Here is a 16,656-nt window from a genome sequence, read left to right as displayed (position 1 = left end):
TAGTGTGTCTGCTCTTATGAAGTCACAAGTGCAGATTTCCTGGAAAACTGTACACTGGTATAGCCAGCTCCCTGGGCTGCGCGGTAATATATATTCCCAGAGACCTATCAATCCCACAGGAGCCCTGCCCTGTTCCCGGTCACTGCCACCCCAGCATGGGTACCATAGATGCCCAGAGCAACTCGTGTGTGTGTGTGTGTGTGTGTGTGTGTGTGTGTGTGTGTGTGTGTGTGTGTGTGTGTGTGTGTGTGTGTGTGTGTGTGTGTGTGTGTGTGTGTGTGTGTGTGTGTGTGTGTGTGTGTGTGTGTGTGTGTGTGTGTGTGTGTGTGTGTGTGTGTGTGTGTGTGTGTGTGTGTGTGTGTGTGTGTGTGTGTGTGTGTGTGTGCAAATGTATGAATATATGATATACAGCACGTACTATATATATTATATATATATCATATATCTGTGGCATACCTATTTTCGGGGTAGGGCTTATATTTCAAGCATGCTCAAAATTCCAGCTAGGGCTTATTTTCAGGGTCGGTCTTATTTTCAGGGAAAAAGGGTATATATATATATATATATATATATATATATATATATATATATATATATATATATATATATATATATATATATATATATATATATATATATATATATATATGGTGGAGGTTGGTTGTTGTCCTTGATAAGTTCAGATATACGTGTAGGAAATTTTAGAGTACCCATCCAAAACTGTGTATGTGTAAACCTACCCACCTCCCCCCCCCCCCCCCCCCTCCAACTATACGGTCCCTCAAGTGATGGGTTGAGGACTATACCGTATCCTATCCTCCCACGAACACACATACAACACAATAGTAAGCTCTTTGTTTTAGCACTTCGGACAATCGCTCCGTAATCGTCCTACACACAACTGAGAAATGACATTGCACTTTGTAAATATTGGATTAGCCACACTCAGTAGGAGAAGCCAGGATCCCAAGGTCTTTCCCTAGACCCTGGTCAATAAGCAGCGATAACCTGGAAGCTGTTTAACTTGCCCTACTCTGATTTTATGGCCTATATCTCTCTGATCGTGTGAGCGGGACAGGAGAGAAGGTACCTTGTTCACCACCTCAGCACCTGACTGTCTGACTACTACAGATCCAGTTTCAAGGCCAATCTCCCCTATATTACATTAACTTACTGGCTTCAAACCATCAAGTTCCAATTTCCTCATGTCGGTGTAACCTGAAATACTTCCTAATCGAGTTAAGCGAAAGCTTGTTACCGATACACAAAGCAGACAGGCCCGTAACGCTAGCGAACAGACAGCAATTTTCCCTGCTTGCCTGCAAAAACAATCTACACGTAAAAGGATATATCAAAATACAATACATAAATAATAAATAGCTGGAAAACAAAACAAAAACTTTTTCTTTCTTCACACAACATTTCCCCGGGTCAACTGCGATCAGGCTCTGAAGGGCACAATTGTAACATTGAGAGAAAAAAAAGAAAAGGAAAAAGAAAAAAAAAGAAAAAACTTGACTCACAAGGGGGATTATTGTGTCCAGTAGTCAGTGTAAATATTCAATTAATTATGACGTCCAGGTTTTTTGCTTTCTTTTTGTCCTCTCTCTCTCTCACTCTCTCTTTCTAGTCCTACGTGTGTGAAACAAGCAGAATCAGATGGTTTCTTGTCCATTATGGTAGGCTCCTATCGATTTTCCCAACACTTTGTTAATATGTAACAGACTAACGCCATGACAGGTGCCAGCAGCTGGGTCTACAGTGAGAAATCTTAGGTACAGTTGGTCCAAAATAGTCTTCGACACTTGTGCCCTCACTAAAAAAAGGAAGACATGGATAGAAGGGGGTCAGATCTAGGTAGAATGCCACCACTAGCAGCTCATAATGCATACTTTTGTTGCAGAAGGGAAAAAAAAATAAAATAGCCTGATATCAGATAAATATGCCTGTTACATCACTTCCTAAACTCAACTATTGGAGGGGGGGGGGGGTTAAACTATCTTCTAACGCAGGAAGTGTAATTAGGATGTCTGCATATAGTGTCATTTTTATTTTATAGTCCTGACTTCTATTAGGCTGAGGATAATTTCCTGTTAAATGACAGGAGGGGGACTTGTCACAGGACATAGACATGGACACACACACACAAAATAATACAGGGGGCCTGTTATCCCTTCCACACGAATAAATATAGCACGAATTTTTAATTCGTCTTCCTTTCACAGACAACAATGCTGGTTTTCAATGCTGGACACAATTTAGGTTTTGTGAGAGTGTCTTTTTCGCCCTCCCTCGCCCCAGCTGTCCATATGGAATACAGCATGTACAAGTTGGATTACAATGGGAGCAACTGACAGGCACAACAAAACCCCTAGGACGGTTCTCCCTGTCTCTGGGATGCACTGCTACTGATAAACGCATTCAATGGCCACCACGGGAAAGAATAGAAGAAGGGAGAGAGAAGAAAAAAAATCACTATCTTTCTGTGTGTCCCCCATGGGTCTCTTTCATTGGAACTTGTTAATATGCACGCCTCTTACATCCTCTACTACCAGCCTTGCTCATTGTGCTGTTTTGTCCTGTCTACTGTATATTGTTCAAAGATAGACTGCAGAAACTGCCCTATTAGAGTGGGAAATTTAAGGCCAGCTTGGGGTGAGGGCCACACAGAGCTCACACTGCTTTTATTGACTTAGGTACAAGATGAAAGTTTGGGGGCCTTTTCTGGCTGTTGTTGTTTTTAGCTTTAAAACAACAACAAAAAAAAACAAAAAAAAAAATACAGGAAGGTGACCATGTCAGATCGCAACCGAGAGAATCCACATAAGTTCCTTATAATAGGAAATAGACAGAGTACTCTCCCGCTCCAAGTAAAATTAATAATAAGACATAGGTAATTATAACATTAAAAAGTATAAAATACGCCTTACCTATATCAATAATACGATTTGAAATGTATATGTGCAGTCTAATGGAATCCGCTAACACACACACATATATATATATATATATGTATGAATAATATGCTGTATCCATTAGATACAAAGCAATCCATGATGCTGTCTGATATTGGCTCACTATGGCACTTAGCACTATATTATAAATATTAGCTCAGTGTCTTTAACGCTACTATTGATGGGGGAGAAAATGATCGATAGGTCAATAAGAGAGGGATGACCTTGTGTAACAGTATTATTATTATTTTTCTCTCTTTTTAGGGTTTCACAACTAGGTATTAAGTACATGATTCAGTGCACTGGGGAGGATTTGGGGCTGGGTAATCTTTACAGAATTGAATTAGGGACAAGTTAAATTCAACACCAGAATGATTACTTAGCTTAGCAACCCTGCAACGATTGATCCTCGTCTATGTATCAGTATTTGTGGACATCAGTTGTCATGAATGCAGTGGGTATATATACACATACAAATTTAGGAGGCTGCTAAAACAATGATAATAATAATAATAATAATAATAATAATAATAATAATAATAATAATAATAATAATAATAATGCTTTGGTGGTATTATTTAGAATTATAGACTATAGGAACTATATCCAGTCCAGTACTTAATCTATTTAAATTATTATTAGATTACAAAATCAGAATATACATGCTTCTATGTACAGGTATATGTCATAAACAATTACAGTCTTTCTTTTTACACAGAACTGTCACAAAACAAGATCAATAGTAAAAAGTAGAAGAGAGAGAGAAAGAAAGCGAGAGAGAGAGAGCGAGAGAGAGAGCGAGAGAGAGAGAGAAAGAGAGAGAGAGAGAGGGAGACTCCAGCCTGGAAACCGACCAACACAAAATAAGTGCTGTTCAGATTGTGTGGGGCGCAAATGTTTGCTTGTTGAAGGGGCTCTTTACAGTATAAGAGGGATCTATTCCATCAACTCCATTAACTTTGCAGCCTCTTCAGTAAGATGAATACATCAACCCTCCACCAGGTAAGCCAGTAAGCACATAACATAAGTAAGCAGATCTAATAATAAACACTAACATTCGCCAATCGTTGGGTTCAGCTAAGGTGCCCGCTAATGATACAATCATTTTTTTATTTGGGGAGGGGGGGTCCAATCTTATCACTTCTGCGTAATATGAGGGACAATCTAAAATGTCCATTCAAAGTATATTCAATCAGTTTACTACTACATAGTCTTGGTAAAATTTGACAAAAAAAAGTGTTATTAGTGGGCACAATAAATGTTCTAATAATAAAATTAGATATATCAGTCCTTTCAGAAATCTAATTTAAAAAAAAAACAGCTGTATAAAAAACATTTTCTAACACCTGCAGCAACTTATCCCGATCATAAACAATTGAGTGGTTGAATTCTATTTTTTTCCTGCTTAGTAATGCGAGCACACGTCTTCATTTTTTTAAACACATCATTTTATTAAAATTCTTATAAAAATTGAAAATCTCCTAAGGGTGCGAATTTCTTTTAATTCATTACAGAATAACTGGCTGTATGCCTCTATGTAAATGCTTCTGAAATTATTATTTTTGTTTTATTGTCTTCTGTTCATGTTTTGGGGAAATATTTGCATAAAAAACGCCCTGAATGTTACCGTGACCAATAATAATAATAAAAAAGAAAGAAAAAGAAAAAAAAGACACAAATATTTACAAAAACTTGTAAAAGTTGGTGAGTTTTTTTTTACATGGGCATAAATATTTAAAGTCTCATATTTATATATATATTTATATAAAAAAACAAAGAACAGAAGAAATAAAATATTATATTTTTTTTTTAAAGTGATTCCACTGTTTTGGGGGACAATTGACTGACGACATCTCTACAGCACACAAATATACTTTACAAAAATAATAATAATAATTATAATAATAATAAAAATTATAGTCACTTAAACAAAACAAGATTCTTCTTGGTGTTGTAGGTAGGCAGATTCACTGTCATGGAATTTTTTTTTTTGTTTGTAAACATGGTTCACAAGATACCAGAGAGATAGGATTTGGAAAATGGATCGACCTCCATAGGAAAAAAATAAAATAAAAAGTAAAAAAAAAAAAAACATCGAAAAATAAAAGCATGGTCAATAATAATAATTATAATAATAGTTTTTTTTCCTTTTTACCCAACAGTCTTTTTTCAGCTTTTTGGAGCACAACAGTCTGTAAAGAAAACGTTCACCAAGTCCACTGCTGAGCTTGCACCAAATGATGAGCTGTTGGGTACTGGTGATTGCTGGCAGAGCTGTACTGGGCGTTATATTGCATATGCTGTAATGACTGGGCGCTATATGCTGAGAAAGGGATACCAGCCGGGAAAGTGGCTGCTAAGTCCTGAGCTTTGAGCGTGTGGCATGGTTTACCATCCCTTACTAAGACTGGCACTGCCACCCGTCTAGGGGAGGGAAGAGGAGTGACTTCCATACCTTTCTCTGCCCGAGCCCTCTTCATCTTGTACCTGTGGTTCTGGAACCAGATCTTCACCTGGGTGGGCGTGAGGCGGATCAGGCTGGCCAGGTGCTCCCTCTCTGGGGCTGACAGGTACCTCTGTTGCCTAAACCTCCTCTCCAGTTCGTAAGTCTGAGCCTTGGAGAACAGCACCCGTCTCTTCCTCTTCTTCCCAGAGTCCGCGCTGCTTGAAGTTTCCTTCTCGTTGTCTGGGGATTCGTCAGCAGAAGGTTCAGGGGATTTGGGCGAGGAGTCCTGCTGAGAGTTGCTGGATGCAAACCCGTGTACTGCAAGGAGGATGGGGGACTTGTCATTAGGAGTAGCTAGAGCATCGCATTACATAACATTGCAGCATACAACAGGGCAGACAACTTCAACCACATCCAAGCAGGAGAGATGCAAAGACATAGGAGGTCCAAATATAGGGGATACATGTATAGGTATATAGATAGGAGATATAGATACACAGGGAAATTGATAGGAGCTATACAGATGGTGGATAGGAGATGATATATAGGGACAGATAGATGAACACACATAACCAATTAACACACACACACATACACTATATATAAGTATATATATATGTGTATATATATATATATATGTGTGTATATATATATATATATATATCCTAGTGTGTTTATAGAGAAAAAGACCCTACAGTGATACATATTTAAAACACCACCAGGCATGTTCAAATACATCCTTCTCTCTAGTTCTGTATTTTATCTACACATCTATCCTTCTATCTATCTTATCTACCTACAAACACAGGTCATCTGGATAAATTAAATCGAGCTATAGTCTACTCTAAAGATAAACTTGGCTACCCCAAACACTAATAACTATAGAACAGTAAACACAGTATCTATCTATCTATCTATCTATCTATCTATCTATCTATCTATCTCCCATGGATGGAGGGTATGACCTTGCCCATAAACTTAGCATCCTCATCTAGCACCTCCTGGCCGGCTGTAAATTATGGGAAGCCTGTGGATGATTTGGAGCCTGGAGCCCTGTCTCTGCCCTTAGCCTGTATTTTTGTTCAGGATACGTGGATGGCTTTTTAAGGGATAATCAACAATTCGTTCATTGATGAGCCGAGCTCTAGCCTCGTGCAGACATTTTTCTTTTTTCTGCCAAAAAGCCTGCTCTTCCCCAGTGGACACAAAGCCCCCTCTGTCTGGGGACGTGTCAGCTCCTATCTACTAGAAAGTATAACTCTTTCTCCCTCTCTCTTCCTGGTGATCATCGCAGCTGAAATGTGCAGACAAAACACTGGGCTGAAATGTGCGATACATAAGCGAGGAGGCTCGCATGCATCTTCTCATTCCTCTTCTAATACACGATATTTAATCTATTGCTATATTATGACATAAGAAGTACTTACAGGAGTACTGTATGCTCTCGGTAGTAGCCAGCCACCGTGTGTAAGGATTATCGCTATTGTCATAGAATGGGTTTTTCAAAGGCAGTCCTTGCACTGTGTCTAGGGTACTTTGTGCTAACCCTCCAGATTTCTTGGGGGGCTCAGTCCCCTCCGTGTCTTCATCCGCCCCTTCAACAATGGACCCTTCTTCATCATTGGTATCAGGCAAGTCTAAAATGTCCTTCACAGAGAAGCCCGTTTTGGTGTTGGTTACAGATGACATTCTGCTCCAAGAGGTCTGCAGCGACCACCAGTGATGCCAGTCCTATGTGCAGCAGCAAGGTGGCAGGCAGGGGAAGGGGGGGTCGGTTTATAATAATTGTAGTGGTGGTGATAATATTTGAAGAAACAAGCAGCAGCAGTGGTGTTGGTGGTGGTGGACCCTCAGTGCTCAGGAGGGGACCTCAGGCACCACGGATGGAAGGAAGGTTGTGTGGATCTACTGCAGATGAGTGATATCACAGTGCACAAGTGCAGACAGACAGCCTCCTCTCAAATAGTTTGTAAGTCCAGGAAAAATGCCAAAGTGCGCTTTACTTCAGCCTCTGGCTTAAGCACACTGAGCTGTTGCCTGCTGAATGAAAAAAATAAGCCATAGCTGGAGTGAGCAGTCCATATAAGGTTGGTCTCCACACATGAACCTGCAGAGAAAGGGAAAAGTACATTAAAATCGCGAAAGCTTGGCCACGTGTGGGCGGGTCTTAGGAGTCAAGTGGATGAAGACAGTGTTTGCAGATGTGAAATTGTGGGTTTTGGGGAGATCGGCGCCTTTACCATTGGTGCTTCAGCAAATGATGAGTGGTATAACGTGTCAATTAATTACAAAGATGGGGAGGGTCTTTTTACATACTATTTACATACAAAGGGCCTCCAAGTAGCTGATATTCTCCACACTTGAGACCACGTTTAAACAAATTGTCTCCTCTCTCTCTCTCCCTCTCTCTTCTTTGCTGTTGTAGCTGTAGGAGATTTGCACCAAGAGAGAATATCCACTATTTACAGAAACAGCTAAACTAGATTAATGGCAAAGAGGAAAGACCCACTCAAGATATTTGCTGGTTACCTAAACAAGATGCTATTCAAATGGCTACAGACCAACTTATGTAAACCTCCTAGGTCAATATTGTGGTTGGGGCTTAAGGACGAGTAGTATAAATGAAACAGCAAGTAATTGATTCCACTGTGCTCCAAAATAAACCCCAAGTGTGGAGAAATGTAATCAGCCTCTTTCCCCCCTTTGGCCTGTACGGGAGATTTGTCCTTTGTTGAAAAAAAGGGAAAAAAAGGTAACACTTCTATTGTATTGCAACAATGTTAACATCTAGTACAAACTGAGCTATTAGGTGCCTTGTGTGTGGACATAAACATCACCTTGGGGGCAATCTGTTTGTAAACAGTCTTCAGATAACTTAGGTGTCATCCGATCATCATTAGGCGTCAGTTTATTATTCTGTTTAAGCCATAAAACTACTGTTCTAATTGGCAATTTGTGTGGACAATGGACACAACATAAATAACAATACGTCAAAATAACCAGCTGTATAGCTACAGCTTTGTAGATATAGTTACCGTTTCGATATTCAACACAACTATTCTTTTAGATATATTTATATACATTTCTGTATTTTTAGGGTCTTGCATTGAGAAAATGACGATAAAAATACATAATACATATTTTGCCCTCAGGCGATATAATTATTGTTACAGCGTAAAATGATTACAAGAAATAGTATATGCTTATTGAACCATGCTGCCTCCTTTATGGAGTTGGGTTACTGTCTGTATTTTGTATGCAGATTTGTATTAGTTTATGGAATGTTGTCACACTATTGAGAGGTGGTGTGGATTTGTTTGTGTTTATTTTCACACTGCAGCCAAAGTGTTGCTGAGGGCTGAGGATGACTCCTCATAGAGGCTGAAGTGTAGGTTTTTGAAAGCGGATAAGGGGTTTAAATAGGGGGATTTTGAGAAGGCTGAGAGTGGTGGTCTTGGTGGGGGTCTGGGGAAACTGTTTGGTTTTCTCCCATAACTGTACTAGCCCAGGAGTAAAAAAAATAAAAAATAAATACAAAAGAAGAGCAAGCCCAGGAAAGCCAATGGATTATTGTTGATCAGTTGATCCCAGTATCTGTGTGCCTCCCATCTAGTATGTGATGTGTGTGACAATGCAGGGGCTTGTAGCGAGCCCCCAGCGCCTCCTGGGTGGTCGGACCCGGGCAAACACAAATACACACCGATTGCTAAGCTGCGGACAATGGGCGAAATGTAGACAAATGTCCGGCTCCTGTTGGATGCCTTTGTCAGGGCTCCGTTTTTGCATTTATTTCAGTGGCGAAATAATACGTGATTGACGCCCCTTACAATGTGCCCTAACTGTTTGGGATAAATCTGAGGTTGTTGCGAGTTGTCATGGCATTCAACCTCTTTCAATGGGGCTATCTCTTCATTCATTTCTCACTCCTTGCCTTCGCCTTAACCCCTTGGGCACCGTCTGGGTGGCAGAGACATGGTTAAATCAAGGAATGGGGGCTGCCATTGCATTCAGAGGGACCCAAGAGGCCTTCAAGTCATCTTTATGATTGTTGCATAAAGTATTACTAATAATATTAATAACAATAATGGTGACAGATAATAATTCAATCTGTTATGGGTCTCCTGGAAGCTAGGCCTTTTTATAGCAATTTAAAGTAAAATTCCCCCTTCCCCCAACTAAAGTAATAACAACAACAACAATAATAACAACAACAACAATAGGTAACAGAGAAAAAAAAACAAAAACAGCAGCAACAATATTAATAGCAGCAGCAATGAATAAGCCATTACATGCTTAAAACCAAGGTCGCTGTATTTCTGCATCATGCATTATTTTATGAAGAAAAGGATCTAATGGAATTAATAAAGTCAATAGGTATTTTAGTTCAGTTTATGCCATTACTAATGCTCCTTGCAGCAACTCTTGTAATAATCTTGGGAAAGAAGGCGCTTAATTTCCCAATTAGAGTGGCTCTTGCCATAAGTGAGGTTATGCTATGGCAATCCCTGTGTTGTTCCTGGGAGATGAGTTGTGTCTGCAGAGAGGCACTGAGCAGCCTCTGACACTCAGCACTGAGCTGGCGATCTGTAATGTCTCATTACAATCAATAGCTGGCTGGTTGCTTCTTCCCCACTGAATCTGCTGCCTCCCCTGGACCACCTGATAGGTAAATATTTTGCTCACAGGAGGACTTGTGGCCTATTAGTCACAGCGCTGGCCACACAAAGCACATACACAACAGTTCCATTCATTTACTCCACAAGCCTTTTGTAAGGCTGATCGGTAAAATATTTACCCTTATTTGCCAACATGCCAGGAGAGTGTTAGAGGATGAATGGGGAATTAGACACACACAGGCAATTCATAGCACCTTCGGCTGTTCAACAGTTCTTTACCTTCATTTGCTGCAAACTCGGCTACCAAAATAAAATCACCCACTTCAGACACATATGGAAGGATCCAACTAATAAATGCACATACCACAATTTGCAGCAGATCATACGAGACTATATAGGTTACCCCCCCCCCTCCCCAATAACAGTGTGATTCAGTGAAATGCCATTGCTATGCCCCCATCCTATAGCCGATGTGATGCAGTGATCACAGCACTAACGGTAACCGATTACACACGCTCGTTTTCCGGCCTCTTATGGTATGTTTGCTAATTTATGCTTATTGGTGATTGTTGTGGTTGTTAATTCAGCTGCAGTCCCCAGCTATAGATGTAATATATGCAGGAGGCTGGGAACGTCAATACAAAGTTACACGCACAATTAGCTAGTAGGTTTTCTCCTGTATAATAATGTGATATTCAAATAATCAAAATACGACCATCCACATCTGACTCCATAGGGCCCACTGTGTGATGTCCCGTTCACATGACAGATATGGCAATTTTGGCAGGGCATACTGGAGATTCGTGTCACTAAACAGGCTCATGAAGTTCCAGCCAGGTCCACAATCACACCACACCATCTCCCAGACTTATTTCCCCTCTTTCTCTCTGTCTGGTTGGGACATTTTTATGAACCATTTGGTATCTGTGCTGCTTATCCTGGCATACGCACATTACAATGCACAATTGGGGATTAATTATTTGCTGTGCTCTGACTGAGAGATGAGTACCCCTATTTCCAGAGCTGAGCTGTGCCGAGAGGAGCTACCCTGACTAATGATGTCATCCAAAAGATCTCCTCTCCGCCATGTTGATGCCATCTTCTGAAGCTCATCATCTCCTTCTAAGTTGATTGTATTGGCACGGCTTTATCTCCTCGTCTGCCAGTGCCTGTGATGATGGCTGGAGCCCCATCAGCAGTGGAGCAGAAGAGAGAGAGGAAGAGATGGAGCACAAGGTTTGCGTTTGGGGATTGGGAGACTTGTGGGATTATTTGAACAAGAGCAAGAAGGAGAGCGATGTGACTGGGATAAGTGGCTGCACTTCAGCTCAAGTGCTCTCCGCTACTGTTTACCTGTTTACTTTTACAGGTAGCTTAAACACAAGTCATCCGCCTTTCAGGATGTGGGGACTGCCTTTTTGGGACTTCTTGACTATGCATAGACCTCTTCTCATCCTTAAATGTCTTTCTTCCACGTTTCCCCTAATCGTATCCGCTTTCTTTCTCCCCCCTCCGAGGAACCCTCTCCACCACTGCAGTGCTGATTTATCCAGACATAAGCAAATGAATTAAGAGCAAACAAGGCACTGTCTCCCACAACAAAATTCACAGATTTTTTTTTACATATAGCTGCAATTTTATCAGTTGCTTTGGGCAACTGCTCCAGGCTTGATTCACTTTCTTCGCACCTGTTTGGAGCATTGGGCTCATCTGCACCTTCCCTGAACCTGATTGGCTATTGATAACTACGGAGATAATTAAGCCCCGCCCTTGCGCAACCACAACAAGTTTAAACCTCAGTTATAGGTACAACTTGATACATTCGGTCTTGTTTTTAATGACTCCTGCTCTGTCAGTAACACGTCTAGTTGAGGAGACCACCTTTCTCACTCATGTGTCATCCAAGAATCCATATACCCCCCCCCCCCCCCCCCCATTTATTTCTCTAACAACAACAACAACAACAACAACATTTCTACAGCGCTTTTCTCTCACATGAGAGTTTTCAGCACATCTCTCGTCTCTATCAGGCTTTATTTCTTAATCTCTCTTAACTCCGCTCCTCCCTTCTCCCACTGTTATTTTTCATATATATTGAAAGTTGCCAGATAATGACCTGTCTTTTTGACAATTGGATTAGAACACCGCCAGAGTATTTTAGATCGTTCTGTCTCTTTCTCCCTCCCTCCTATCAACAGATTATCTCACCCAAAATTCATGACTGCCCTGCGTGGAGCTGCTCGGCCTCCCCCTTCGCTATTTATTCTCATTTAATGAAACTTGTTCTGACATACGTTCTGGTAGCATGATAGATAACACAAGCAGGTTCTTGAAGGCAATCCAAAATAATACAGGAAAAAAATAGCCATAAAGCGAAAAAAGGGGCAACTACACGACAGCCCCCTTGAGCCTGTTTGATGCAGATGAAAAGGCAAGGGTACCAGACTGAGGATCCGAGCATCCTTGGCATATAGTTTTCATATCACTGATGCGAGGATAATAGATGTGCATTGATAAGACTGGTATAATTTCATTCATTAAAGTGCTCAATAGCATCATTAGACCTCATAGGCGATGACATATAAGTCTGACCTGCTGCTCATCATCACACAACTCTGCTCAGATAACAAGCTTCAAGTGGATTAGTGTATTGTCTGACTAGTTCCAAGGTGGAAGCAATTGTTTTTTTTTCTTCATTCACTTCAGACAAACAAACCATATTACACCTTAACGCTCTGTTGAGGATTAGTGGAGCTGACACAAAGGCTTTGTTGGGAAGGGGGCTCCCCAACCCCCCCACCCTTGCCTTGATACTTGGTGGACGGGCACACTTGAAACCAACTTGGTGGCAAGACGTAGTAGCCCAATTTAGACCTGCCAATTATTCCAGAGATAATAGGCAGCTGAAAGCAGGCACTTTAACATAAAACAAACAAGGGGACAGATTGCAGCATACAAACAATGGCTGGCTCTCAGGTGAACATCTCAAATCAACAGTGTGCACAATAACGAGGTGGACCACTTCTTCATATATGCTCTGGACTCGTGCAGATATTTGGGAGATCAGTGACACCAGCAGACTCACGATATCTGCGTTATGCTGGATACACATGGTGCGTTTCCGCACTCAATGCGCCCGTCGATTCGCATCGACTCGATTATTTCCGACATGTCCGATTCACGTTTCGATGGATCGTTAGGTTGATTTGGCATACTTTACATGTAAATCCACCTAACAATCATCGAAATGCGCTTGGAAATGCTCGGAGATAATTGAGTCGAAGCGAACCGACGGGCGCATCGAGTGCGGGAACGCGAAGTGTGTATCCAACATTAGCGTTCATGGGCCAAGCAGCTGACAGGTGTTATAAAATGATCATCATTAATATTATTATTATTATTATTATTTAGAGCTGACATCATTCATAGTGCTTTACAGAGTCCATAGTCCTGTCTAATTGTCCCTCAGAGGAGCTCACAATCTCCTCCCTGTCATGGTTATAGTTTAAAGGTGGCCATGTACTTATTGATTTTTTCCCACTGATATCATTCTGATTGAATCTGCTAGAGATTGATGCCGCTGCTGGCCTGATCAAATTTGACCAAAATCGTTTAAATCAGTAGATCGCTCCAGATAGAAGATATCAATTGATTGCCAGTGGGTCGGGAGTAATGGCAGATTGACGATCAAGCCAAGTAATGCCCCTTAAGTAGTTGTGTGAATACTTCTTCCTACTACCAACTACTGAATCTGAGAGAGCCTAATGCTTGGAATACACGGGTCGATTCTGGCGCTCACTTCTGCGCCCCATCGTTTTGCCCGCTTGATTCTCTTATCTTCCACTTGTTTTTCTTATCTTTTTTTTCAATTCACTTCAATGGTGAATCGAGCGTCAAACCAATCGAACGGAGATCGGACATGTCGGAAATGATCTATCGAGCTATTTTAATGGCTCAAAATCGAGCCGTGTATTTCCAGCATAAGCGCTTTGAGTCCTATGGGAGAAAAGCGCTATGGAAATGTTATTGTTAAGTTTTCTATGGGAAAGATCCCGTTGTTTGATAATTTCCATCATGTCCGATCTGCTTCTAATCAAGAAAGGGATTGATTTTGTGCAGTACTGAGCATTTCCCGATCAAAAACAGATTGGACATGTTGGAAATTATTGAACAACAGGAAATGTCCCGTCAATCTGACAGGTAAATTGTATTGTGTGAACCAGGCAATACATAGCCTAAAGGTGACCATACAGTGTGGCTAGCAGAAGATCCCTCTCAGATCAAATTTAATCTGACAAAGATCTATCTGATGGTCGAATCTGGTGGCCATCAATAAGGGTGCCCATACACTCGTCAGATTGGCAGCAGATAGATAAGAAATGCATCTGATGATCTATCTGATGCGTTTTTAGAACATTTTTTACCAAGATAGAATTCCAATAGATTTCAGTTTGAAATCTATTGAAATTCGATCTGATGGCATTTTTTTGCCATCAGATTTCCATTAAGACCAATGCAAACTGATAAGCAATCTCATCAGATCGACCTAAATTTTCCACCCTGCCAGTTCGATGGAAATCCATCGAAATCGATCGAAATCGGCCATCGATCGGTCGATTGGCCAACCGATTTGCAAACGATCAATCGATCGATCGGCCAGAAAATCGGCTGAGTGTATGGGCCCCTTAAGTATTGATGGCCACCAGATTTGACCATCAGATAGATCTCTGTCAGATTAAATTTGATCTGAGAGGGATCTTCTACTAGCCACATTAGCCATAGATTTTCAATAGATTTCAGTATAAAATGTATCGAAGCACGGAGCTGCACTGTTGAAAGCAGTACAAAATTATAGGGCTGTCAATCTGCCACCGCTCCCCTGACCCACCGCTGATCATTATCTTCCATCTGGAGTGATCAACTAATTTGATTGATTTTGGTCAAAGTTTGATTGAATGATCAACTGGGCTGCTTGTGGCATCAATTTCTTCCAGATTTAATGAAAGGGATAGGCCAAATATTGATGGGAAAAATCAATAGATGTATGGCCACATTTACGATTATGTCTTTGGAATATAGAAGGAAACCAGAGTGCTTGGAGTAATCTCAGACACTAATAAAGGTGGCCATACACTGGCCCGATTCGTGGCCGTTTCAACAGCAGATTCGATCCTGGGATCGAATCTGCTGCCAATCGTTCACGCTAAACGCACCCGCCGATCCGATTTCCTCCCGATCGCGCCGTGCGGGAAATTACCCTCGATCACCCGCGGGTAGGGTGCGCGTCGCTAGCGGCGGCCGATCCGATCAGGTATACATTACCTGACGCTGGCTCCCGGGCGTCTTCGCCGCGCTGCACCGCTCTGTTCCGGCTCCATCCCGGTGCTTCCTGTGTCACTGCAGTGACCAGGAAGTTCAAATAGAGGGCGCTCTATTTGAACTTCCTGGTCACGGAGTGACACAGGAAGCGCCGGGATGGAGCAAGAACAGAGCGGTGCGGTGCATCGCGGAGAAGACGCCCGGGAGCCAGCTTCAGGTGATGTATACGGGCGGGGGGGGGGGGAATGGGACAGGCGGCAGGAGTAGCTCAACAGATTGTGATCGGTTTCAGGCTGAAATCGATTCACAATCTGTTTGCAGTAAAGGCAGCCATACGATCCCTCTCTGATCAGATTCGATCAGATAGGGATCTGTCAGCTGGTCGATCTAATGGCAAATCGACCAGTGTATGGCTACCTTTAAGCCCCATACACACACCCAACAGCAGTCTTTTAGGCTCTAACAACTTTTCTTGTGAAACTCCTAAAAAAAATCTCTTGCTATTGTTCAAGCAGCTAATATAACTGATAAGAAGTCAATCCAAATGTTGAATGACTTATCAGTCTTATCAACTGCTTGAACAATAACAAGAGTTTTTTTTTCGGTGTTTCGGATCGTTCAGGAACAGCCTTCTCAGTCCGCCAACAGTGCGTACACACGCACTACAGTCTGCTGAAAGTCCGCCCAGCGGGAGGTGCCGATGGACCCGTCGTTGGCTGCTGTAGTGCGTGTGTACGCACCTTAAAAGACCGCTGTTGAGTGTGTGTATGGGGCTAAACACCTAAAAAAATCTCTTGCTATTGTTCAAGCAGCTGATAAGACTGATAAGAAGTCAATTCAACATTTGGATTGACTTCTTATCAGTCTTATCAGCTACTTGAACAATAGCAAGAGATTTTTTTTAGGTGTTTCACAAGAAAAGTTGTGACCGCTGTTGAGTGTGTGTATGCAGGGCCGGGCCGAGGCATAGGCTGGAGAGGCTCCAGCCTCAGGGCGCAGTGTAGGAGGGGCGCACAATTCATTCAGCTGTCATTCCTAATTGTGTATGAAGCAGAAAGAAATAAGAAAAGGGGATACATAGCAGTGACTGCAAGCCAGATAACTAGATATTAAGGTGTTGGGGAGGTTGTGGGCCCTGTGGCCCTCTTAGTCTAACAGCAATCAATGTGTGATGGCTGGGGTGGCAGGGATGGAGGGGCGCACCTTGGTGTCTCAGCCTTGGGTGCTGGAGGACCTTGTCCCAGCTCTGTGTGTATGGGACTTTTCACTAAAAAAAAGTTGTTAGAGCCTAAAAGACCGGTTGAGTGTGTGTATGGGGCTT

General features: G+C 41.8%; 1 protein-coding gene across 1 annotated transcript; it reads right to left on the bottom strand.

Moving 5' to 3' along the window:
* Positions 1 to 5,161: 5,161 nt before the first annotated feature.
* Positions 5,162 to 7,089, bottom strand: NKX2-2 (NK2 homeobox 2). Its single transcript, XM_068233429.1, has 2 exons — positions 6,828 to 7,089; positions 5,162 to 5,718 (listed from the first exon to the last, which is right to left on the bottom strand). The coding sequence occupies exons 1-2, from the start codon at positions 7,087 to 7,089 to the stop codon at positions 5,162 to 5,164; spliced, it is 819 nt and encodes a 272-aa protein (XP_068089530.1).
* Positions 7,090 to 16,656: the final 9,567 nt, after the last annotated feature.

The sequence above is a fragment of the Hyperolius riggenbachi genome, chromosome 4 (genome assembly GCF_040937935.1).
Source record: "Hyperolius riggenbachi isolate aHypRig1 chromosome 4, aHypRig1.pri, whole genome shotgun sequence".
NCBI lineage: Eukaryota > Metazoa > Chordata > Amphibia > Anura > Hyperoliidae > Hyperolius > Hyperolius riggenbachi.
Note: the sequence above shows the minus strand (reverse complement) of the source record. Positions and strands in the feature narration are given on the sequence as shown.